Here is a 26,603-nt window from a genome sequence, read left to right on the forward strand (position 1 = left end):
ATGTCGACGACACAGACGACCCCCGGCGACGGCACCACCGAGCCTTCATCAGGTTCAGCGCGGTGGTCCGACCTCCCCGACGACCTCCTCGGCAATGTCCACGTCAGGATCGCCACCCTGCACGACCACGTGCGCCTCGCCGCCGTCTGCAGGTCGTGGCGCGCCGCCACGGCGCGGCTCCCGGCGCCGCCCGCCGTCCCGCTGCTGCTCGTCTCGCCGTGCAGCAACCGGTCCAGCGGGAGGAAGCACCTGTGCGGGCCCGACTACGCCTGGGTCACGCGCGTCCCGAGCAAGGTGGACAACAAGTTGTTCGTCGGCTCGCACGATGGCGGCTGGGTCACCGCCTTCGACAACCGCGAGCTCACGCTCGTGAACCTCTTCTCCAGCGCCGAGATGCCGGTGCGCGCACTGAGGCCAGGCCGTCTAAGGCAAAATCCCATCGCGAAAATCATCTTCTCCGACGCCCCTACCTCCTCCAACGGCTGCGTCCTCGCCGCCATCACCGACGATAGGCTCAACATTGCATTGTGGCAAAGTTGGCAAAGGCAGTGCCAGTGGGTGGACCGTGACAACTTGGCACAAGAAGATGTTCGCGGACATCGCCTTCTGCGACGGTGATCTCTATGGCCTCACGTACCCCGACGAGAACTTGGTCAGGTTTAAATTAAACGCCAAGGAAGAAGGGAAGCCCGTGATCACATCTACCCACCGGCTGGCTGTCCGAAGGCGCCACGGCCCCACGATGAAGCATGATCCCGATTCGTATGGTTGTTGCATGGTTGAGCTACATGGGGAGCCATCGATGGCGATAAGGACCCGATGGTTGCCCGACCGCGAGCCTTTCTTCAAGGTCTTCATGCTAGTCGACGCAAACCCCGGCAGCATCTACTGGCACAAGTGGGCTGAGGTGAAGAGCTTTGGTGAGTATGCCTTGTTCTTGGGGCCAACAAGGTCTAAAGCGGTGCACGTGCCTGTTGGCGCCGAGCGCTGCGGTCTAGTGAGAAACCGCATCTATTACTCGAAAGCTACCCGCTCTAAAGAACATGAGTTGCGTGGCAACGAATTGTACACGGTGGAATTGGAATGTGGTGACCACATGTGTTGTAGGGAAGACCAAAGTATCGCTGATGGCCTAGAGAGGACAGGATACTACATGATGGGTTGGGACTATGCTTCAATGTGGGTACACCCTTCAGAGTTGTAACTTACATATTTGATAGCCTAGTGCCAGTATATATCCCAACACTAGAACCATGGCTTAGGTATTATCATGGTACAACTCTACTTGACTAACATTACCATGATGTTTAATCTTTACTATTTTATAAAAATTCGGGTGAAGGTACATGTTAGCCAAATCAAGGAAATTAATTCTCGCCTCCTCGGTGTTGTAGAGTCAGGAGTGCTATTGTTTCTTTTAGAAAAGGAGGTTGGAACCCCCGGGCCTCTACATTATTATGATACACACAATCCCTATTGATTATTAAGCAAAGTCAACTATGACCGAAGCATTACAAGATATGAAATTAACATTTACGATTAATTGTCTACGAATCATTACTTTGGCAGACCGGGCCTCCCGGTTTTTTAGTTGATGTACTGCAAACAATGTATCCTTGTTTTCGCTTGACATATACACCGCATGATGGCATTTCCCTAAAAAAAAGCCAGATGTAATTGTCCATGAGCAAGAATAATTATCCCTAGGAAAAATTACCAGTAAACAAGGACTTTCCTCGGGCCAAAATGTATGTTCAGACTGAGCACATCATTGGGGATAGCGTGAGATTTTTTTTTTGACAAAAGCCTGCATTCTCTCCGATTTCCATTAAAAGAAATCACCATGTCTTTACAGCAAAGCGGGAAGAAACTAAAGATGCATCATAAAACTCCACCCCACCCCCCCCCCCCCCCCCCACGCAGCTATCACTACCCTACTGAGGAGGGGAGGAAAGCCATCCCTTCCCTCCCAAACCACCTCAAGGCAATAACCTACAGGAGTGGTCCAAGGCCTGGATTCAGAACAAGAAACCCAGCCCTGGAATGGAAACATGTCCTTTTTTTTAAACAGAGGCATACATCATGATTAAAGTCTTATCATCATCAAAAGATCAGAGGCTGACTGAAGAACAGAAGGAAGCAAGCTAGATTGCAGTCGAAGCAGTTGTTCATCGCAGCAACAAACTTGTCCTGAAGTAGATTAGCATCACCCTAGAATTCTCCCAGTCTTCAGGCGCCATCCATGAGCTGCTTTGAACACTTCTTCCGCCACCTCGCTTACTTGTTTCACTCCAGCCTCCATCATCTTACTTCTTACAAGGTTTATCTGCAAAACATTCCAATCATTTAGATTTTTGAGAAACAGGTTAACAGGTACACAAGGGTCATTCACCCCGTTGTTATCAAAAATAATGTTGTTCCTTAGCTTCCAAATGGTCCAGTAGATCGCTGAAATGCCTATCATGACCAAACCCTTTTCATCTTTTCCAAAGGTCTTCACTCAGGTTTTCATTATTGCATCCAGGGTATCTGGAATGTTTCTCAAATTGAAAGCACATTTCAAAATGTTCCACAACAATCTAGCAACTGAACAGGATAGGAAAAGGTGATTAATATTTTCTTTACGTCCACAAAAAGGACATCTATCATCCCCTTTCCACCCCCTGCGAAGCAGATTGTCTTTGGTAAGTATACTGTTCCTAAGAGCCAACCACATGAACACCTTGATTCTGGGTGGCATTTTAATCTTCCACATGTAAAGGTGTGGATATTTGACACCATTTTCAATCAAGTGTCTGTAAAACGATTTTACAGTGTATACTCCTTTTTTGGTCAAAGACCACTTTACCTCATCTTTATCCTCATTTAGAGTCACCGAACTACAAGCTTCTTTAATATGTTCCCATAGCTCTCTAGCGTCTCCTATCAGAGTTCTTCTAAAATGCACATTATCTAAGCTGTTTTCAAACACCTCCTTAACTGTTTTCTTTTTATCAAAACAAAGCTCATAAAGTCTAGGGAAGTTTTTACTTAGTGGGGCAGAGCTAATCCACCAATCTTCCCAAAAGCGTGTTTTATCTCCATTTCCAATTCTAAACTTGCACAGAGAGGCAAAATGATCTCTATGTTTCAGTACCTCCCTCCAAAACTGGGAATCTCCCTGTTTGGCCAGTACATTACCCAGATTTTTATTTTTAACATATTTTTTCCAAATAATATCTTGCCACAAACCCTCAGTTGTGTATAGTTTCCACCACCATTTACATAGCAATGCTTTGTTCATATGTGTAAGATTTTGAATTCCCAAACCCCCCATATCTTTTGGTCTGCATACCTCAGACCACTTTACTATATGGTATTTCCTTTTTTGGTCATTCTCCTACCATAGAAGTCTGGCTCTAAAGAAATCCATGTGTTTTTCTACCCCAACAGGGAGCGCATAAAAAGACATCATAAAGTAGGGTATGCCCGTCAGAGACGACTGAATCAGCGTAACCCTCCCTGCGCTAGCAAGCAGTCTGCCTTGCCAGGTTTCACACTTTCTCTCCATCTTACTCTCCGGAGGTTTCCAATGTTTATTGCAAATTCTATTTTTATCTATAGGCAGTCCTAAATATTTCATAGGCAAGGCGCCCACTGGACATGTGAAATTTTTTGCATATTGATCTTTCTTATCAATGGCTTCTCCAAACAGGAAAAGCTCACTTTTATAAAAATTAATCTTCAACCTAGACATTTGCTCAAACAAGCACAGAATGTATTTCAAATTATGTGCACTTTCTATATCATCTTGTAATAGAAATATGGTATCATCTGCATATTGTAGCATATTAACCCCATTTGGAATATATTCATTTAAAACCCCTTTCACCAGCCCACTTTCTCTGGCATTATCTAACATGATTGCCAGGGCATCAACAGCCAGATCAAAGTTCAGAGGGGACAGGGAATCTCCCTGCCTTAATCCCTTGTGAGTAGGAAAATATTTCCCTAGGTTCTCATTGACTTTGACACAGACTTTCCCCCCTCTAATAGTCTCCATAACCCAATCAATCCATTTGTCTGGAAACCCTTTCATTTTCAACATTTGAAAGAGGAAAGACCATTTGATTTTGTCATATGCCTTTTCAAAATCAATTTTCAAAAGCAGAGCACTTTGCTTTTTCTTTTTTATGTTGTTCAAAGCCTCATGAAGGATCAAAACTCCTTCCATAATATATCTGCCTTTAACAAAAGCAGTCTGAATGGGAGAAATAACATCAGCAGCCACCAAGTTCAACCTGTTCATTAACACTTTTGTAATAATTTTGAAGCAAACATTCAGCAAGCAAATTGGCCTGAATTTTTGTATTTTATTAGCATCTTTTCCTTTTGGGACTAGAGTTATAATCCCATAGTTTAATATACTAATATCAATTTTCCTACTAGCAAAGTCATCAAGCAAAGCTTTTAGGTCATGTTTCACCAGTTCCCAATAGTGCTGATAAAATTCAGCAGTGAAGCCATCTGGTCCAGGTGATTTATTGTGTGCCATTTTAAAGACAACCTTCTTGATTTCCTCCAAAGAAAATTCTTCAATCAGAATTTTTTCATATCTCTCCTGGATCTTAGTTGGGTTATCAATATTTAATGAGACAGAGGAATTATCAGGTGGACCAAATAAGTTTTTGTAGAAAGTGGTAATATAATCTATCAGGTTTTTATCCCCTTCTATCACCCCCTCATCCTATTCTAATATGTTAATTCTGTTTCTTCTAAGTCTCCCATTTGCCTTGGCATGGAAAAATTTAGTGTTGCTGTCTCCCTCCAGAATCTCATCAATTTTTGGCTCTCTGCCTCCATTTAGTCTCCTCCTGTTTAAGGAGTCTATCAAGCTGGGCTCTCAGTTCTATCTATTCTTTTCTATCAGCAGATGTAAGGCCATTAATCTCACAATTTTTATCAATAATATCCAATTTCAGTAAGATATCCTTTTTTAGTTCTATATACCATGCATTTATATTTCTATTCCACCCTTTAAGTTTAGGTGTTAGATTTCTAAATTTCCCTAGCAATCTATCTATGTTGTCTCCTTTAATATTAGGATCATTCCAGACTTTCTGTACAATTTCATCAATTCCTTCTCTCAGGAACCAAGCATTTTCAAATCTGAAAATTGGATCAGATTTTTGGAAATCTCCAGAATCCAAGAAAAGAGGAGTGTGGTCAGATTTCTCTCTAGTTAAAGCTGTCACTTGGGTTAAGGGATATGCCTCTTCCCACTCTGTGCTACAAAGGATTCTATCTAGCTATTCAAAGGTAGGAATGTGCATATTATTCCCCCAAGTGAATTGTCTCCCATTCATGTCAAGCTCTCTCACCCCAGCTTGTTCCAGGATGGCATTGAATAGGAAACTCCAATGTCCAGGGGACCCTGGTTTGTTTTTCTCGCTAGTCTTTCTAATAATATTAAAATCACCTCCAATCAAAATTGGATTAACACAATTCTGGAAAACTCTGGACAACTCAGCAAGAAATAAAGTTTTTCTTTCCGGTTGTGCATCTCCATATATCACCACTAGGTCCCAAATTAACCTATTTTTAACATCTTGGACTGTCATCTTTATATGGTAGTCCCCTTCATCCTGTGAGATCACATCTAAAGTGGTATAATTAACCCCCAACAGAAGACCACCAGATTTCCCCCTAGCTGGAGTGAAATGCCAGTGAAAATCCCTCCCTGCACAAATTTGTTGTAGATCATTTCTAGAAAATTGTTGTATCATGGTCTCTTGTAAGCCCAAGAAATCCACTTTCATGTCCATAATCATTTCTCTAAGGAATCTTATTTTGATGTCTCCCCAAAATCCTCTCATGTTCCAAAAAAATCCCCCTCATCTTTTTTTCTTGTTTTTCCTACTAGAAGATTCTAGGGTCTTGATAGCAGAGGCAATTTTAACTCCAGAACCTCTGGTAGTTTTACCTCTTTTTTCTCTTTTTTTGATGAGAAAAACTCTTTTAGGAGTTCCCAATCTTCATTCTCTTCCTCTTCTCCCTCATTTCCCCACTATCTAATAAGTCTTCTAGAGAATGTTCTCCAGTATCAATGATATTAGGCTCCTCAGGCGGAGAGGTTTGTTTTTGATTGTTACTATAATCTACTAGCCACATATCAATCCTTGCCTGTTCAGCCATTTTTATTAACTCCAAATTATGGTTAATAATGTCAGGTTTATTTCCCAAATTAACTCCAACCCCCTCAGCAATCTGTTGCAGAAGATTATTGGATCTAGAGATAATATCAGAAGGTCTGTACTCACCATAGTTGTTCTTCTGAGCCACTCTCTCTTTAGCCAGTTCAGTGATCTTTTTGTCTTCCTTGCCTTTCAGTCTAGAGCATCTCCTCAGTTCTTCTTCCTCTTGGGATTCCAGATCCCCTTTCCCAGCCTTCTTGATTTTTGTTTCAAAGGAGTCAGTCTCCTGACTAGCAGTATAGTCCACAGGCTCCATATAGCCCAGCCCCACAGCCTGTTCAATCAACTCCAAGTGTGTCATTTCCTCCCCCTCTTCATGTTTGTCTTCTGCTGCTGCTTCCCCCTCAGTGTCCTCTTTTTCATCTTCACTTTCAATGGTTTTTTCCCCTGACTGTGACCCCCTCACCTCTTCACTTGCTTTCATATTTATTTGCAATAGTTCATGTTGTCTTTTGACCTCCTTTTCCAGGGTTTTCCTTATGATATCCATTTCTTTTCTCTTCTTTTCCTCCAACATAAGTTGTGCAGTCTGTCTGGCTGCTAGTTCCTCTGCTTTCTGTAACCTAGCCCTCAAACTTTCTTCTTCACCCTGAACATCTCCAGCTAACCCTGCCTCTACCTTCTCCTTGGTTATTTCATTTTTTGGCACATATCTCCTGTTTTGAGCACCACTTGTTCATATTGTTTCAACCCCAGGCTCCCCAGACTGACATTTGACTTCCCAGATTCAGATTGCTTGCTCTTTTTCTGTATCTCATTCTCCCTCTGTGTTTTAGAACTTTCCAAGTCAAGATAGTCAAAGATTTTTCTTTTATTCCCTTCTTCAAACTTGTACCACCCCTGTTCTGCAATGGAATCAAACTCAAAACTAATGTCATAAAGCAGCAGGTCTTTAGTAGTTATCTCAGTGCCAGCAGGTATTTTGTGTAGGTCTCTCACTCCCACTTTCACCCTGATCTCTTCCTTGGAATATATATGTTCTATATCCACTTCAACCACCGGCCCCAAAGCTGAACCAATCTCACATGCACCCAGGTAATGTCTCAGAGTATCAGGTACCCCCCCCCCCCCCACACACACACATATCTTGATCCAAACTGAGTGAAGTTTCCCTTTTGCTTTATCATCTGGACTCCAGAAACCCACCTCCACCATGGCCCGTGTGCCAAGCAGGGTGAACTTGCCAAAGTTCTTCAGCTCCACCAGCTTGGCCTTACTAGGGAATCTCATAAGGAAAGTTTTGGGGCTCTGAAATTTGGCTCTCCAAGTCCATCCCCAGTCAAACATTTTGCTGAAACCATAGGCCACAGTGGTGTCATTTAGCTGTCCTTCCTGCACAGTAACCAAAGCCATGGGATTGATGTGTTCAGTAGCTACAATATCTTTGGTATTTTGTACCAGAAGGCATCCCAATCCCCTGGCCCCATATCCAACATACTTGGCAACCGGTTTGGTCTGTTTCAACACAGTGCATTCTTCAGTATTGTGAGATGGCCTCTGGCACACCACATAGAAGACCTTGTTTTTGCAGTCACTTTTTATGTGTCCTTATTCTTTGCATTTAACACATAAAAGCTGCTTGGGATTTCCTGTTTCCTTCTTTTTTGTTGTCTCTTTAGATCCTTCCATTCTTGCACCTCCTTGGGTCTGCAGGATTTCCTGTTTTGGCATATTGGACAGAAGAAACTGATATTGCTGTGCCATTTGCTCTTGTGGCATGAAACCAAACTGCCCAAGCCCCATCCCCACTGGCACAATCTGAGGAAAACCACTGTTGCTCATCATTGGGAAACCCCCTGCCAACTGGACAGGTCCTCCCTGCATCCCCATCTGTTGTATATTTGTATTATTAGCCACAGACCCACTTTCCTGTCTATTCTCACTCATCCCAGCCTGAGACCTCTCTTGTTGATTTCCACCCATGTCTGGTGCAAACCTGCCAAACTTGTTGTCTCCATCTCTACCATTTCCTGTGGAAGTCCCTTCCCCACCAGAACCACTACTGTTAGTCCCTGACCCCCCTCTGAAGCTCCCCTCTTTGTTTCTCCAACCGTATCCATCCAGCTCTCTTTCATCCTGCATGTTAAATCCTCTCCCAAAGCTCTCAGATCTGCCATAGAAGTTACCTCTTCCTCCTGGATTGGTCCCTCTTCCAGGCCTTGGCCTCCAATTCTCCTGCATGCCTGCCATGGCTTCTTCTTCTCCCCAGAGTAATTTTCTCTTCTCCGCGTCCTCTCCCCCGCTTGTCGCCGCCGAGATTTTGCTAGGGTTTGGGAGGTGGAGGAAATCAGGTTCTAGAATGGAGGGTGGGATTCCCCCTATATATAGGCCCACTCCTCCCCTCATTTATCTGGGCCTTTTTTGCTCACCACACTCCTGGGCCAGATTTCTTCGAAGCCCACCTGATCAACCTCCCTTTTTTTTCTCACGATCCACCCATATCACTTGCATCTTTTCTGCTCTTGCCTTTTTTTATTATTCTGACTTTCCTCCGCAGCTTCTTCCAACATGAAATTTTCTGGAATTGTGTCCACCCTAATACCTTTATCTACTGACATGTCTTTACAGAGAATCATATCTCTTTTATCAATTTGACTATCATCAATCTTAACTCCCCCACAGTCAGTATCAATATCTAATAGATACTCAGGGAATCTGGGTAGATCCCGGATTTTTGGTATCTTATCCTTGATTCTTATCAATGCCATGTCAATTTTTTCATTATGCAATCTCCCCCAATTGGGAGAATCAATGTGAATGAAGTTTTTTGAATGTTCATTTTGATTTATGTCTCTCTGTTTTTCATCGTTAGCTCCTTCATTTTTAATCAAAAGGCTTTGAACATAGGTGTTCATCCTCTTTTCCATCCTACGATTAGCTCACCTAATTCGACGTTGTGTATCAATTTGGCCCTGACTACTCTTACAATCATGAGTATGTTTCAAGTATTTGAGAACAGAAGAGCAGGTCGTACCTGTAGTGGCGAAATCCTCGTCAGAAACATCATCTGAGTCCTCATTAGCTAGCAACCAAAAGCGGTTGCCACCTAGCGAGGAATTCAGACTCTGTTTCCGGCGAGGCGTGCAGAGCGGCGAGGTTCCGGAGTCTCCGAAGTTGGGGGAGCTGTGGCGAGACGGGTAGAGCGGCGCGGTGCCCCCACCGCCACCTGCGGCGCCTAATCCACCGGATCCTCGCGAATCACGATCGGGGCCATGGCCGACCCTGGAGCAGGGAGAGCCAGGACCCCCTCGCGAGGGCGAAGCGCCGATCCCCTCATGGCGGGGGCGACATTTGCAGTCGCGAAGATGGTGAAGGCCACCCACTTCCTCGCCACAGATCTCACCGGCGAATCTGCCTGATCCGCCGCCCACAGAAGCACCTGCAGCGGATGCTTGCGCCCGCCGCGCCCGAACAACGACCTCTCCTCCGCCTCTGTCAGATTCTCCACAATCCCTCCGCCTCCGCATACATCTCGCACTTGCTCATGTACCAGGATCCAATCTCTCTCAGGCGGATCCGCAGGCGCGCATTCCTGCCCGCGAACCTCTGCATCTTCTCCTCGTCGATCTCCACCATCTCCGCCGTGAACTCGAGCAAGCAGGGCAGTGGATGAGGCGTGCGGGAGAGGAAGAGTGGAATGAGGGAGAATCTGAGCGGATTCCTTCGAATTAATTCCCCCACCCGCCTTAATTGCTCTCCCACCGGCCGCATTACCTCCATCGCCGGCTCCCGAGATGCCATCCCCGCCGGTGATTTCCTCCTCGATATGCGCAACGTGGCAGGGGAACGCGACCGTAGCCCCCGGGGTCAGCACGATCCCTCCCCCCGAGCGTCTATCGACCGTACACCCCCGCTCGTCGACGAGATGTACCGTCGTGGTGTGCGGGCGGAGCACCACCGCGCCCCGGTGGTACGTGGGAGACGTCACCGACTTTAGGTCGACGGCGAACCACGCCGACCACCGTAGCGTGTTGGGTTCGCCAACCGCGTCGCCAGACCCGTCACGAGGCATCCTTCGCCCCATTGACTAACCGGTCGGGCTAATGATGTCGGGATAGCGTGAGATAGAATGTCGTTGCACAAAGCGCTAAGAATAAGTTGTCATATGATGTCAGCGATAACCTGTGTTGTCATTGAAACCTGTGTAATTTCCGAGAATCCATGTAAAACGGACTACTGACAATATTTAGGCAGAGACCCCCGACAGATAGAGACGGATTTAAACGGTTTCTGTGCTCACAGCTGACTCACTAACAGAAACGCATGAGAAAATAGCAAGCAGTGGTCGTGCCGGAGTGGTTATCGGGCATGACTAGAAATCATGTGGGCTTTGCCCGCGCAGGTTCGAATCCTGCCGACCACGCTTCGAACTGTTTTTGTATCCCCTTTTTTTTCTCTCTCTCTCTCTTTATGCTTTTCTGTTTTGGAAGCATGTCCACATTTTTTACTAACTGCAGCTGTTGTTTGCCCAAGTTCAGTTGTCATGCATATACCCCAAAAAGTTGTGCAGAGAATAACCCCAAAAAACTAGAAGTTACACACCAGTGACATGAATGGCCAGAAACTGATCAGGAACAGGCAAGGAAATGCGTACCTATAACACTTGACAAGAGAAGACCTCAAAAGATTTCACAAAAAATAGAAACTGGTCAGGAACAGGCAATGAGAGACTCAGGATGAAAAGCAAAAATAAACAAGAATCAACTTCAGTGGGACTTCAGCCCGTATGAGTTTCACTGCAAGTGAAGAGGATTGTTCACATAACTGCTAGGAGTGACCAAAACAGTCTAGCATCCGTAATCGACCAATTCGTTAACATACGACTGAACCACTTTTTATATTAATATAATGTTACAACTCATGTTTCACAGGCAGTATTACACTCTTTTTTTCATGTCAGCCAAGTTTGAACTTCCTACTTTGTTTACCTAGGAAACATTGAACAAGTTAAAGCATACAAGAATCTTATTTATGGCTTTTCGTCAGGATGCCGAAAGTGGGATTGGTCTCACCGCGCCCTGTATCCGGCGGAATGCAGTGCTGACCCTTTCTTTCAGTGCAGCATTTTCACACTCGACATCACCACTCCTCCCGTCCAAATGCGCGACGTCTCCATCCACGGATATAACAAGCTTCCCTTCCTCTGCGAATTTAACATCACCGAAGAGCGACACCATGAGAGCATATACTACCTTCTGCACCACCTTCTCCGTTTCTTCTTCTGTCTTTGCTGCTGCTTCGATCGGAACAGCCTTTGGGCCTTCACGGCCTATGTTCAAGATCGTGGCCACAACAGAATCGGACACCATGTCACTTATGGAATCAGAGGACCACTGCAGCGTAACATAGCTTTCTGATTCCAGGCGAATGGTCACCCTCTCGTGAACAATCAACGTTGGAACATCAGGTTCCTTGGTTGATGATTCCACACTCTCGTATATCTGCTTCAGCCTGTACTTGATGACTTCAAAAGAACCAGAATACGGGACGGAGATCCGCTGAGTAATGTTAGTAGTAGATAACTGTGTGTACACACGGAGATCCTCAGGGGCCATGATCTGATACGTGAAGCCCTTCTTGACGAGTAAGCCACTAACTGATTCTTCCGCTTCTGGTACCTTTTCTGCCAGTCTGCCAACTATCTTGGCCATTTTCTCAGAGCTGAAATACATCTCCACTGATTGGCAGTTCTTGGGAGAGACGATTTTAGTGTTTGTTCCATCAAACTGAGTAATAAGTTTCTGTTTAAGCCTCCCCATCTCATTTGCCCCTCCGTGTACAAGAATAATGTTGGGTGGACGAAGCTCATCCAAGAAGCCGCTCGTCTGTGGGAAATCAGCATGGGCTGAAAAGGAGATGTAGAAGATCTGCATATGAAGAGGAGCAGTGAGCCCATTTGCTAACGTCACTTCTCTTGGCTCGTTGATAATGGTCTTCACAAGGGAGCCTTCTACAGCAAAACCTGAAATGACGCATGCGTTCTTCTTATCTGTGCACCACTTGTCAAAGAGCTGCCTGGAGAGGCCACTTTGGAGACTACCTGGACTTGCCATCACCACGGACGGACCCACATCATGGAAGTTGTCTATGTTATTTAAAGGCTCAATATGCTTGAAATGGAAGGGATTGGATTGTGCAAACTGGTTCCTAATCCTTTCATTCATGGAGTTTATGTATGTCTGGTAGACAGCCATGCACTTCTTCGCAAGGGGGGAGGCGTAATAGATTGGAATCTTATGGAGCTCTGGGTGGTTAGACCAATACTCATCCAGGATAAGCAACAGCTCCTGTGCTCTACCAAGAGCATATGCCGGGATAAGAACACGCCCCCCTTGAGAAACAGTGTTGTGGATGGCATCCGTGAAGCGCTTCTCTCTGACATGGCGGGGTTGGTGTTGCTGCACACCATAAGTTGACTCGATAATGCAAATATCAGGGGAGAACTGGGGGACCTCAGCAGCTTTCAGGTGTCGGTCTTCTTCACGGGAGTAGTCACCAGTGTACAGAATGCGAACACCAGCAATATCCACCATGAACATGGCAGCACCAAGTACATGGCCAGCAGTATAGCACCAGAAGCGTATGCCATTAACTTCCAGTGTTTGGTGGAAGTCTATGACCTGCATGACAATTATATGTTAATACAATGTCCATTCTCCATGTGGTAAATTAAGACTTCCAATCCTCACAAGCAGAATCAGGCCTTAGCTGTGAAGGAAAAAAAATCCTGCTAATTGGAAGCAATGCCCAGATAATAATATAGGGTTATTAATTTCACCAACAGCCCAATGACATTTAAATGTTTTGACTATTCGGAATTGAACGGACACATAAGCATTCCAAAGGCGGGAGGCTGGAGCTAGCGAGATGGAGGAAACTGAATCTAAGTTCACTTTACAATATCAACTAGACACATATATTGTAGGCAACAACCAGCTACCTAAAGAACAGAGTTTGACTGAATTTGTAGGAAAAACCATCAAGAACTACGATACCAAGTTAATATCACTGGATACACAACAAAAATATATTTCCGTATTATATCTATTTAGTACTGTAGTTGTTGATGTTTTTTCCTACAAACATGATCAAATTGTGCACCATTTAACTTCAGACAAAATTTTATATGCCTTCTTTTCAGAAACAGAGTTCTTCTTTTTTTCCTCTAAAATAGTGTTTCAAATTCTGTATCGACCAGGCATTATCGGTCATCTTCGAATTAGCAACAGGCATTTCAGACCAAACGAAATGGATCAATTCATTCACTTTTGTTCCGTTTACACATGCCGAAAACAAATAGATACGCGAAAACAAGGTAGTACCTCGATCTTGTCCATGGAACGAATGATGTCCTGCTCATCAAACAGCATGTCCTCCACCGACACCTTGCTGACCTTGACGTAATCCGAGAGCAGCAGCCTGTAGATGGCCTTGGTGGCGTGGGTCATGAACACGCGGCCCTTGAACGTCGTCTGCAAACAAAAACAGAGCAGAGCAGAGCAGAGCAGATTCAAGCACCAAACAGCATAACAACATCGACCCCCGCCGCAGGTAAGAGTGACAACGTGATGACCTACCTTCTCGAGGAAGTAGGGCAGCGAGGCTGCGTGGTCCAAGTGGAAGCTGCAATTCCAATCCAAGGCCGGAAATTAGGCGTTAGGAACGCAGATATGCGCAGGTGGGGATGGAGGAGGTGCGGTTGCTTACTGGGTGACGAGGAGGACGTCGATGGCGGAGGGGTCGATCTCGTCGAAGTAGGGCAGCGCCGCCATGCCGGAGTAGGCCGGGTGGATGCCGCAGTCGAACTGGGCACCAGCGAACAGCCAGTCAGTCGGATTCCACGAACAAGGAGAGGCACGAGGGGAGAGGGAGGAGGGTTTGGATGCGAACGAGGACGGTGCGGCCCTTGAAGGACATGTGGACGCAGGAGCGGCCGACCTCGCCGCCGGCGCCCAGCGGCGTGACCACCATGTGGTCGCCCTCCCGCCCTCCCGACGCCGGCCGCTTCCCCGCCGGCGGCGCCGTCGCCACGGATGCCATCTTTTCCCCTTCTACAGCCTACAGAGAGGCAGAGAGAGTAGAGTAGATTTTTTTTTTCTATTTTGGAAAACGCTCCCGTTTGGTGGGGCCATAGCCATACACCCGTAGGCTTTTTTGCGAAGTCATCTTCCTCTTCCGACCCTGAGCGCATCCCTCTTGAGTCATACACTTATCTCTCTTGCTCTACGCCCTCGCAAATGCATCTCCAATATGAATTTCAAAAAAAAAACATATCCAATATCATCGTTTAAAGGGTGTGTTTGGTTGTAGAATAGAATGTACCTGAAAAAAAAGTAAAATAGAATATAATGGTTCCATTCCACTAGGGAGGTGTTTGGTTCGACCAATTTGGTCGTCATCTGATTACATCGCATTCTGATACCGTTAATCGTGTTTGATTGGGCCAGCCTGTAAACGAATATGGGGTAAATATATTACGCCTAAAGTCTTGGCCGATTATGTCCAAACCAGACTGGGAACAAATCCCGTTACCACTTCATCTTCAGCGACGGTTCCGTCGATCTATCGTTCCGCCCCCAATCCCCTCCTCCCCGATTCTTGTACGTCAAATCGAGTGGCGCAGGTGGTGGCGATGAAAGCCGATCTCGGCGGTGCCATGCGAGGAGAGCACAAATGGCGGCCGTCACCGATCTCTTCTCTACTCACGGTGTCATTTCTTCTTCGGACCTCATGTTATTCTTCTCCGACGTTCTCCTCCGGTCTCTAGTTGTCATTCATCTCCCCTCTAGTTTTCAGTTGTATTCAGGTTTTATTGCACAAACAAAAGTTCTGAAGTAAATCGATACACTTACTGTCTGGAACCAAACAAAATAGCAGCTGAATTGGTTATGCACATTCTCCATTGTAACCTCATAACAGTCCCGTCTGTTGTTACCATCGTGTGAACCAAACACCACCTAGAATCAGGGTCGGTCCTGAGATTTTGGGGGGCCGGGGCGAAACTAAACTTTGGGCTATTAATACTAGTAATAGTATGTGGCTTGCATATAACTATGTGATCATGTCTCAGCACTTAATTCATGAGTAAATTTGTAAAATATTCCCTCAAAAAAATTGTAAATATTTTTTTTGGAACATTAGATTTAAAACAAAGACGAAAATAGGAAGTACAGGATACCATGACTTTTTAAATTTCAAAAGAGTTGAAAGCTCTTGAATTTGCAAGGATGTGAGTGAATATACATGCAATCACATAAGACAATTTATAAGATCTCTAAACTTAAATCTAATGAAAATAAATGTACCGAAAGTACGCAAAAGTTCCTATGAAAATATCTCATTCCAATCTAAGAAATGTCAGCACCCAAATTCTACAATTTACTAAAAAGTAAGTGTTGCTTCATCATTAGTCCAATTAATTATTATTTTAACATAAGTGATATATATATCTCTACTCCTAATGGAGCAGTTGGTAGTCTTCGTTCCGGGTTTATTTTCGTCCCACCATTTTCGTCCGGTTTTTTTTCGTCCTCACTCCCACCTCTGACTTATCCACCAGAAACCGAAAAAACCTCCTCCTGAGGCCCCAACCCGCACCCATCCACGTACCAAAAAATAGACCTACGAAGGTTAACCAACGAAAAAAGACCTACCAAGATTAACCAGCGAAAAAAAACTAATGGAGGAGTTGGTAGTCCGGTACGGTTTATTTTCAACACTTTCCTAATGACAAAAGATCACGGATCTAACTTTCCTAGCTTAGCCAAATCAACAAATCTCTTTCATAAATGCAATTTGCTTTAGGAAACAAATAATAGATTCTTTCCTACCTTAGCCAAATTAACGGATCTCTTCCATTAATGCAATTTGCTTTAGGAAACAAATAATAGATTCTTTCCTACCTTAACCAAATCAGTGAATTTCTCTCATTAATGCAATTTGCTTTAGGAAATAAATAATAGATTTTCAGGAAACAAATAATGGATTTAATACGGTTTATTTTCAACACTTTCCTAATGACAAAAGATCACGGATCTAACTTTCCTAGCTTAGCCAAATCAACGAATCTCTTTCATAAATGCAATTTGCTTTAGGAAACAAATAATAGATTCTTTCCTACCTTAGCCAAATCAACGGATCTCTTCCATTAATGCAATTTGCTTTAGGAACCAAATAATAGATTCTTTCCTACCTTAACCAAATCAGTGAATTTCTCTCATTAATGCAATTTGCTTTAGGAAATAAATAATAGATTTTGAGGAAACAAATAATGGATTTAAAGAAATTCATAAGTAAACCATCTCTACTACTTATTAAAGAAGAAAACATGTACATCGCTAAGTGTACCCAGCCTAACGTACACATAACAACATAGCTCAATTATAACCACACGATCAGAATCACTTAATTTAATCCAACCGTTAAGATTATACTAATCCAGAGCCAAAAACGCGCTTAGCAATTTACCTGGGCGGACGAAAACTCTGTCGTACCAAACGTTTCGCGGGCCCCGCGCCGACCCCGGTACATCATTTCCTAATCCAAGGAAAGGAAAACACAATACGATATCGAAAGATCCCTGAATGCAGGTGAGCGACGCGGTCAACACGGGGAGGCGGCGACATCTCGAGGGAACGGTGATGGCCAAGTTGTGGGCTCCGGCGGGGCTGCTGTGGATCTGGCGGATGGCAGCAGGATCGAGTCGACGACGGACGGCTCCGGCGAGAGTCGGAGGGACGACGGCGGCGGCTGAGCTCCTCCATGGCCTGCTGCGGTTCCAGGGAGAACAGAAGGAAGGGAGGGGAGCAAGGGCACGGCCAGCATGCTCTCACCTCTCTTACCTCCATGCCGCCGTCGACACGACCCCCGAGCCTAGACCACGACCCATGCGACGGGACCCCGCTGATGCCGGCGGCGGTGCCGGGCTCCATGATCTATTTGACTTCATGTGTCGATTCATCAAGTCCGCACCAGCACTCCGCCGGGCCCCTCAGTGGGATCGGCGTCCGTATCAGCTCCTGCCTCTGCAAGTCAAGGGATAGGCTGCTCGATCGCATCTCCAAGAGTCCCTCGCCGCCACAATGCCTGCAGTCGCGGACGGCCGTACCTGTCGACGGGAGCGGCTGAGCAGGGGACATCCCGCCGATCCAATGGCGGAAGGGCGAGATAATGGGCAAGTCTACCTCGGGTTGAATCTGGACACCAGCGAGCTCCTTGCAGTAAACCAGGTGCTGGACTTTTGCGATTTGTTTATCAGGTTTGCACTGTGTGGATCACGCCGGTCCGGCTCTCACCCCTCTCCGACCTCCATGCCGCAGTTGGGCGCTCCTCCGAAACAAGATTATCGCGTCCAGGTATACAGTCCGCCACAAAACTCTCCCGTGCAGTGGGCGTACAGAAGGTACCTTCCTCTCCTGATTTTGTATATGGCAGTGTAGTACTATGTGGTTAACTGAAAACGAAGAGTAAGCAAATTAGTTCCTGTCAGAACAACTGTAGCCGGCATCGCCGCCGTCGCTTATGGAGCTCCACACCATTCCCCAATTGTACGAGAGCATGTTCAATCTTCGTCATTCTATACTATGTGCAAATGGTCAACTCTTTTCCAAACAAGAAGATATGAGGATTAGGCATATATGCCCCATAAGGTAGCTATATTCATGTGTTGTAGTGTGGATTATGGTCACGCTCTGTCTTGGACTGCAGATAGCTAGGTTAACAAAATGGATACTCTGCATATTTTCTGAATTTTTAGTAAGGTCTACATGAATAAGGTATGCAGTAATTCTGACTTGGGGCACTGGTTAATTCTTCACATGCAGGAACGTGGAGAGATGGTGGGCTCCAAGCCCATGGTGATTTTATTGTGCTTGCAGCTTGAGATGTACTTGGTCCAAATGAAAATCATCATTTTGAAGGGTTAGTAGATGATGCTCAATGCCATAAACCTGCACCGATCGTCACTCATGTCATCTCATAGAAGTCTATTGAATTTTAATTAACTTTTGCTGTATGCTATCCATGATGTAAGTGGAGATAGGAAGTTCCAAAAAAATCCTGCACAATGGGGACGTGCACCAATGATTTGACAGGATAAGATGTTTGTGAAGTATGAAAAATTATGACCTAAGCAAAACTTTTATTTACATATATTCATACATACTTTGAATTTTAGAAACATGCATTGCACGTATATAGTTAGATCTTAATTTTCTTTATTATTCAAAATGCTTGTACCCACTAGATTTCATTTTTTTACCTTGAAGGAGTATTATATTACTATTATTTGGAATCCACCTTGATCCTCCACTTCTATTTTTCCTAGGCAACTTCGCATGGAATTAGGATCACTTAATAAGGTTCTGGTTTCTTTTTCAAATTCACTTTCTTTATGCATGAACCTATTGTAGATTTGTTGGTGTTGATTTGCAGTAAGAGCAAATGTAATATTGTTCTCATCAATTTCTTTCATAGCATGTGTAATGCATTATAACATCAGTTTCATTGGATTGGAAAAGGTGATAAACATGCAACCATTCTTACTCGATGATATGAATACTTCAGGAGCAATAGTGGCATTTGTTTGCACATTAGTATTCCATTATGTAGTAAAGGATATGATCTGGTAGTCATTCTTTATCGTTATAGTTATTGTCAAATGGTGGAATATTGCCGCCTAGCAGCTCTGGTTCATGTGTGTGTGAAAAACAATGTAAAATCATTTTTGTTGCTGTAGAATCTCATGAGTCGTATGAAAAAGAAGGCTAGGATATTTATATTTTTTAATTGTTCAGCTGCTTGTGTTACAGATCTGGGCATACCTTTTGTTTGAGATAAATTTGGGCATAAATTGTCACAAATAAATGGGTGGCGTTGGGTCAAGGTTTAGGAACCCAGGGGCATCATGCTTCTTTTGAGCCACATGGGGAGAATTACATCCATGTATTAGAAAAACTAGGTGCCCGCTTAAACAGAAAAAATACAACTCTTGCTGACCGGGAGCTTCATGGTAGTGGCTAGAATTTAATCAGAGATCCATGTACAGGTTGATTGTTATGAAACCATGCGATGGAATCTTGATGTTGACAATGTCCAGAAATCTGATTCGTCAGAGACAAAATCCAACCTTAATTCCCCCATTCAGATCATGAAATATTGGGGTTAACAGTTTGCGATGTAAGATGGGTTGAGATCTGCTATACGTTAACTTTCTTTTGTTCAAATATTTTCTTTTGTTTTGAAACATTAATGTTTTCTGTTGTGGGGTGACAATGTCTGGGTTTATGCTAACAAGCAAGAAAAAAGTTACATGCAATGAGTTCCCAATCTTGAAATATTGAAGCATATCTTGGAACGACGGAGTTCCCAATCTTCATGGTAGATGATGGGACACTGGATGCTGAAGTTGCTTATTGTCTCGCGTAGAACAATAGCATGTCCTTATTTTTTGCTATGTTTTGCCCATGTTGATTACGATGGCATTGTTTTGAACATTCTATCTGTGTTGATAAAAAAGGAGATGATTTGGTATGCCCTCCTTGCAGAGGATCGAGCCTGGTCGGTTGGTTCTTGGTTGGGTGTTGTTGAGACGATCCAAGCCACCAGCAATTTGAGCTTGTCTTCATGATGTGTAATTATATTTAGGTAGACAAAATCCCCTGATGATAGCCCAAAAAGAAGATTCAGCGTGACATGGAGATAAAGTGTTGCGTGCGGCAGGAAAGAGACAAACATATTCAGAAATCCAAACCACCAGGATGACAGTTGCGAGATGGCAATTAGATGGTGCTGACACATCTTGCTAGCGAGGAGGCTGTTTGCCGAAATTGGACTTTAGATTGTTATAAAATTTCAGTTTAGACCAATTCTTGTTAAACATAACATGTTATTGTGACAACTATTATGAAAAAAATTGATTTAGATAATCAAAATGATGAAGAAATTCCTAAAGTTACGTGCGTTGCACGTGCACCCTTTCCAATTTGAAGGGCTGCTTATCGGTTTTAAATCTTGAAGTTTGCACGGTCACTAATATGACCATGCTATTTTAGAGTGATAACCTTCATTTCAGGCAGTAATGAAACTTGAAATGCCAGTTGACTAACAATAATAAACACCAAGAATACTGGTTGATGTTAATGGGAATTATGATTAGCGATGATTCATTTTATGCTCTGGTGGAACGGGTCAAGCCGGTTTGCGCGGTGAGTATTGTCCATTACTTATTTTCATACTAACTACATATATTGTTTGTGCAGGATGGATATGAGTTGAGAAAGCAGTTTTTATTATACTTGCTAAAACATCGTGGGAATGAAGCTAAAGACAACTTTCCGTATATTGTGAAAGAATTTCTTAAGCGTATAACCTAGATATTAATAATTTTATAATAGATGTTTAGTTGGAACTTCATTAAGTTTGTTACAAGGACATGCCGTCAATTTTTCTTTTTGGCAATTTACATTGCAAAAATGTACTTTAATTATTAAATAATTGTGTATGTGTTATATTGTCTGTACGTGTGAAATTTAACATGCATTATCTTTATATAACTCTTGCAAACTATTTCAAGAGCCCGTGGCAACGCACGGGCATTGTACTAGTATATATATAATAACAAGCATGTATACGTCGCAAATGGCTGAATTTCAGAACGCTAATATGACACACCTTGGATTCACATCAGTCGATCGGTAATCCGGCGCTGGCAAGGACGCGATGTGGAGTGAACCGGCGTCTGATGGGAGGCGCTCGGCCATGCGGTCTGACCGTGCATGTGCATGTGCGTGTGCGTCCGACGACTGGAGACTCCAGTCTGGCGAGCGAAGAGCACTCGTGATTTTTGTTAGAATAAAACCGAAACGCTTCGTCGATCTACCGAGGATCAAGCAATCACATGAGCACGACACCGAGATTTGTTAACGAGGTTCACCATCATGGCTACATCTCCGGGCATGACTACAGGTGCTCCTCCCAATGACACCGTCACAATACCGCATCCCGGCCGCCCGGGCGCCGGCACACGCCGCCGGCTCCCCGCGTGCCTGTGCTATTATGTTGGTATAGGTTACATCGTGTGTCTACCCCCGATATATATGAGAGGCCTAGGATACAGGTGTCCTATTAGGACACAACTCCTACCCTATCTACACACCGTCCAAAACCAAGTACAACTGTAACCTACCTTGTATGATAATATTCGACACAGTTCTAACAAACTCCACCTTGGCGAATATTCTTCACCACCTTGAATTCATCCATGCATCGAACCTCCATGTACATTGGACTTAAGATACGCCATGAGCACCGCTGCTACTCCTAGACTCCATGTGACTCCACCTGCAACTTGTAGTCCCTTCTTTTCTTGACCACAGTCAACACTCGAGCAAAATTAAGTTCCTTGATATTAGGTGTCACACATAAGAGTTACCTGAACTCAACATCACCGTTCCTTTCTTGACCGCCTGTCTGAAACTTGAAGGAATTTCACCGTAGCTTTAGTCATCCCGAGTCAAATTCGCAGTTGTCTCACCACATGTATGACCACCAGAGCCCTGGCCCGTCTCCATGTCCCGTGTGCGCCGCACACCTCGCCGCTATTACCGCGTCGAGCCTCCGCTGTCCCGGATGAGTCTCAAGGATCGCGAACCCACACCACTCAAACCCCACTACAGAGTACCACCGATCATCACCGACAGATGACGAGTTTCACGCTTCCATCGGACCACTGGGCTCCAGTCCGAACTGCATGTCACTCGCTTTTCGCCCAGTCGCTTCGATTCTCTGGATCCTTACACCGTAGCCCCTCAATCCAGCTCCACCTTCAACATGACTCCATGGTAGATGATCAGTCCACCCTCGCGCCTCGTCGACTTCAAGCTCCGTGTGTATATCACCTTGAATCAACCCCGCACCATAGTCTTGTCGAAGCCACACAAGCCCTCGGGGCCTGTGCCACGTGTTTCCACGCCCCAGAAGTCGGTCACCATCAGCATCATGCACCTATGTCATCGCTAATCCCACCACCGTCTTCTGTATCAACCGACTTGCGTCGATCCGTCAGACTGGCAAGTCTGACCCAGCCGCCCTTGTCCGACTGCAATGACACGCTCCAGACTCCTCAAGCCTTCACCGTAACCAACGCCGTCCATACACAGAAATGTACCAGCAAAGAAAACCAAATCAAAATCCCTCACAGCCTTCCCGCATGAACACCACACGTATATATAGCTACTCGACTTATCTTCTTTTTCTTTCTTGATAGCATCCCGGTCTTGACTGGTCTTTGTGCCAATTTTTTTTCTCAAACAAATCTTCGGCTGACTTTCAGCGCAACGCATCAAGGCACTCATAGCCCAGGCAGCTCTCTTGCGCGACGCACATGGGCCTCGGGCTCACGTGCTCCAGGCACCTCCTGCCAAGCCGCTGCTCAACTGGCTTTACGATGCTACGCCAACGCGCACCCCAACAGGCCGCTTCCAGGCGCCGCACCAATCGATCTGCCAGCTGCTTCCGTGATATGCCGTCGATCTTGCCGACTCCGCTTCCGATTGCTTCTTCTAGTCGACACGCTTCCGAGTTTCCGCCGATTCCATGCTTTTTGGCAACTTCGATCTCTTCCGAGCTCCGTTGCTCGTGATCGCTCTGCATAGCACATATCAAACTGATCTCTTCTGCGATTTCTTTAGACTTTTCTTCACGTCAAAACGATCCGCAACATCCGAACAACCTAGCTCTGATACCACTTGTTAGAATAAAACCGAGACGCTCCGTTGATCTATCGAGGATCAAGCAATCACATGAGCACGACACCGAGATTTTTTAACGAGGTTCACCATCATGGCTACATCCCCGAGGCATGACTACGGGCACTCCTCCCCATGACACCGTCACAATACCGCACCCCGGCCGCCCAGGCGCCGGCACACGCCGCCGGCTCCCCCGCGTGCCTGTGCTATTATGTTCGCATTGGTTACATCGTGTGTCTATCCCCGATATATATGAGAGGCATAGGATACATGTGTCCTATTAGGACACAACTCCTACCCTGTCTACACACAGTCCAAAACCAAGTACAACTGTAACCTACTTGTACAATAATATTCGACACAATTCTAACAATTTTCACATCAGGGCGCTGGGTCTGGTGGATAGTGGATTAGGGATAGTAGCGATCTTTTTCCGAGGGATAGTAGCAATCTAATTAGAAAAAAAATTGATTGTAGCGATCTTTGAAAAAATCTTGGTGATCCGAAAGGAAACAAGGCAAGCCTCGCGTCCTTGGGACATGGGCTATCTACGTGATTATTATTTTTTCTGTTGATGAGAGAATCCCGGATGCACAGCCCCGAAGCACGCCAACTGCTTGCTGGGACTTTTTTCACCATCTGTGTTATGGGCTGGTGCTTACCTGGCTGGGGAGGGCCCCTGGATGATTGGGGCCCGGGGTGGCCGCCCCGTTCGCCCCCCCCCCCCCCCCCCCCCCCCCGCGGACCGGCCCTGGAATGTAATGATTCCATATTCATTTTTTTTAGAAAAGGAGGAATCACCCCCGGCCTCTGCATCTGGGAGATGCATGCGGCCATATTATTTATTATTCACAAAGACCTTACAAAGAAATACAACAGTAAGCTCGAGGCCATCATCTAGACGACATATGTCGCTACTTCTATCCTCTTGATGAAGGGGTGTCGAATGTCCGGGCCAAATACCAAACAGACATCGCACAAAAAGCCTAACATCTAACGTCGGATGCCCCATCCAAGCCACATAGGCGGGACTGGGTAACACTCCGATCCGGCGCACTCTCAGTGAGTACCACACGCACACGCTGCAAAGGGCTGTCACCTCCGTCTTCCCTTGATCCATCCTCAAAGCATGTACTGACGCATCGACCTTGCCAGGCCTCTCTGCCATCGACGCCACCATGACTCCAGACAACATCGACCTCCTGCGTGTGTCCATCGCCACACATCTAACGCCAAGCCTCCACTGCTCCATGCCGTCGAGAACCGCCGCCATGAATATGTAGAAATAAACACCGCTCCACCGAAGAAGCCATCCGCTGGTCCCTCGAGCCCGAGTGCCTCTCCAAGAATGCCGCCCCCAAGGGGGTAACGACACATGAATCCCGCCGTCATCTGATCAGCTGATCTAGGGTTTCCCCCGGAGGTATTGGGTGGGGTTGGGAGCTTCACCTCGATGATGCCTTCATGAAGGAAACGGTAATAAGGGCATCGTCATCACCGGCTCCGGCCAACGACCGAAGATCAAGTTTTCACCCGGATCCGTCCCAAGAAATCCACCAACAACCTGTGCACTGTCTCGACCACCTTCAAAGCCGCAGATCTAGCCGCCTAGATCCGAGACCAACCGCAACAGCAGTGCCACCGTAGGAGCCCTGGCGCACCGGTCACTGCCTGAGTGCACTGGAGCCTGGGAGGAGGGCTGTCACCCCACCTCGCCAAACCGCGAGAGCTGCGGAGATGATCCCGCACGCTCATCACCGTCTCTGATCTGAACCAATCCGCGGCAAAACCACGAGATCGGCGATGCAGATCTGCCTTGGATAGGGACAACACCACGCCATGCCGTCGCGAGAAGCCCGAGCTTCACCCGCCGCCACCTTCCAGGGCCGCCGCCCCGGGATCCAGCCGCCGCCGACAGGCCGAGCCGCCAGCCACCGCGACCACGGCCGCCATGACCCCGCGAGCCCATCGAACGGCCGACGCCACCAGATCTTCCTCAGAGCCTAGCAGCTCCGCCGCCCCCACCCAGCACCACGCCGCCACCTTGCGTCGTCGCCTAGACGCGCCGCCGCGACGCAGATCGGGGGAGAGCGCCCCGGCGCCATGGGTACCCGCCTCACCTGATCTGGCGCGGGAAGGAAGAGAGCCTCCGCCGCCGCCATCAGCTGCCTGGGGCTTCGCCCGGCGACCTCCTCTAGCGGCGGTGGAGGGAAGGGGGAGGATGGACGTGCCCGGCGGCGGGGGCTAGGGTTTCCACCCGAGCCGCCCTAGCGGGAGGGCGACGCGGGGGCGGACGCGGGTCTAATCTATAGGTCAAACGTCAAGTCCATATTCATGTTTGATATAGCTAATGAGATGGAGCGGAATGGTTTCACCGTGAGGATTATGATATAATATCTATCACTCAAATTCACTAAACAATACTATTTTTAAGTGTTAGTACTGGTAGCAAACATCATTTAGCAAAATATTAAATTCAAGAAATCGTTCGGTTGGAGGAGTAGAATGTAATACTATCACTCAAATCATTTATCCCGCTCACAAACCAACTCAACAAACAAAAATGCAGACTACCGGCTGCATGAACTTGAGAGCCACAGCCTAGAGAGAGAGAGAGAGAGAGAGAGAGAGAGAGAGAGAGAGAGAGAGAGAGAGAGAGAGAGAGTAGAGTGGGTGTTTTTTATATTTTGGAAAATGCTCCCATTCGGTGGAGCTAACACCCATAGCGCCAGCCACCACGCCCGCCCATCACATGCAGAGGGCTCTCTCAACCTTAAGGCGTCTTCAACGTTGTCTTGTCCATCAAAACACACCACAAATGTCCACGGACATGCTCGGTTGCCAACGTTGAAGTTTCCTCCAGACCGACAACGGACGCCCAGAAAACCGACCTTTCTCACAACTGCCCCCACACCATAAGCAATGCACTACGGTAGTAGGAGCAGCGGCAGTGGTGGCCGATCCCGCTCATCGGCTCTTTGAGGTGGAGGTTTCGAGCGCATGTGGTCAGAGGTAAATAGAAACGAGAACTTATAAATACGTTTATTTTTTGAGCTTCTTCTGAAACAAAAACGATGTGCCGCAAGATGGCCGCTGTTGTAGAGGTGACATTGGGCTGTAGCACTAGCACCGTTAAATTTTTCTTTAAACAAAAAAAAGAGAGGAAAAACGACCCAGCAAAAAGCGTGGTCGGCAGGATTCGAACCTGCGCGGGCAAAGCCCACATGATTTCTAGTCATGCCCGATAACCACTCCGGCACGACCACTGCTTGCCATTTTTGCACTTTAGTCAAGTTGGGGTAACGAACAGTTTGAATCAGTACACTCAAAAATAGAAAAAACAGGCAGTGTATTCGGTGTCAGACAAGTAGCAGTTCAGCCATGTTTACCGCGATTAAGCAACCACATGAGGTTATCCGAGGAGGCCGAGCACGAGCCGCCAGAGCAGTTGGCTCGACGCCGGGAATGCCGTCAGCATCGCGCCGCCCCTGTGTGCACGGAGGAGCGCCCACGAGAAGGCGGGCTTGCTGCGGTACGCCGCCCCTGAGGACGCCGAGAAAATAAGAAGTTTAGTACTTCAGAAATGAAGAAAATGGAACTTGTGAAATTCAAATATGCTGCC

General features: G+C 46.1%; 2 protein-coding genes, 1 long non-coding RNA gene and 2 other non-coding genes across 5 annotated transcripts; 2 read left to right on the forward strand and 3 right to left on the reverse strand.

Annotated features, from left to right (window-relative positions):
* On the forward strand, positions 1–618 carry LOC109784264 (uncharacterized). The gene has a single exon (XM_020342864.1). It carries the CDS (start codon positions 1–3, stop codon positions 616–618), a length of 618 nt encoding a protein of 205 aa, XP_020198453.1.
* Positions 619–2,086: 1,468 nt separating this feature from the next.
* LOC120965280 (uncharacterized) lies at positions 2,087–7,299 on the reverse strand. The gene is made up of 2 exons (XR_012183070.1): positions 6,300–7,299; positions 2,087–2,326 (listed from the first exon to the last, which is right to left on the reverse strand). It is a non-coding gene; the product is annotated as an uncharacterized lncRNA (long non-coding RNA).
* Positions 7,300–10,514: 3,215 nt separating this feature from the next.
* TRNAS-AGA (transfer RNA serine (anticodon AGA)) lies at positions 10,515–10,596 on the forward strand. Its single transcript has one exon. It is a non-coding gene; the product is annotated as a tRNA-Ser (tRNA).
* A 452-nt stretch (positions 10,597–11,048) lies between these two features.
* On the reverse strand, positions 11,049–14,338 carry LOC109784269 (cleavage and polyadenylation specificity factor subunit 3-I). The gene is made up of 5 exons (XM_020342870.4): positions 14,124–14,338; positions 13,941–14,038; positions 13,811–13,856; positions 13,556–13,705; positions 11,049–12,853 (listed from the first exon to the last, which is right to left on the reverse strand). Exons 1-5 carry the CDS (start codon positions 14,271–14,273, stop codon positions 11,216–11,218), a joined length of 2,082 nt encoding a protein of 693 aa, XP_020198459.1. The 5' UTR covers positions 14,274–14,338; the 3' UTR covers positions 11,049–11,215.
* Positions 14,339–26,165: 11,827 nt separating this feature from the next.
* Positions 26,166–26,247, reverse strand: TRNAS-AGA (transfer RNA serine (anticodon AGA)). The gene has a single exon. It is a non-coding gene; the product is annotated as a tRNA-Ser (tRNA).
* Positions 26,248–26,603: the final 356 nt, after the last annotated feature.

The sequence above is a fragment of the Aegilops tauschii genome, chromosome 5 (assembly GCF_002575655.3).
Source record: "Aegilops tauschii subsp. strangulata cultivar AL8/78 chromosome 5, Aet v6.0, whole genome shotgun sequence".
Taxonomy (NCBI): domain Eukaryota; kingdom Viridiplantae; phylum Streptophyta; class Magnoliopsida; order Poales; family Poaceae; genus Aegilops; species Aegilops tauschii.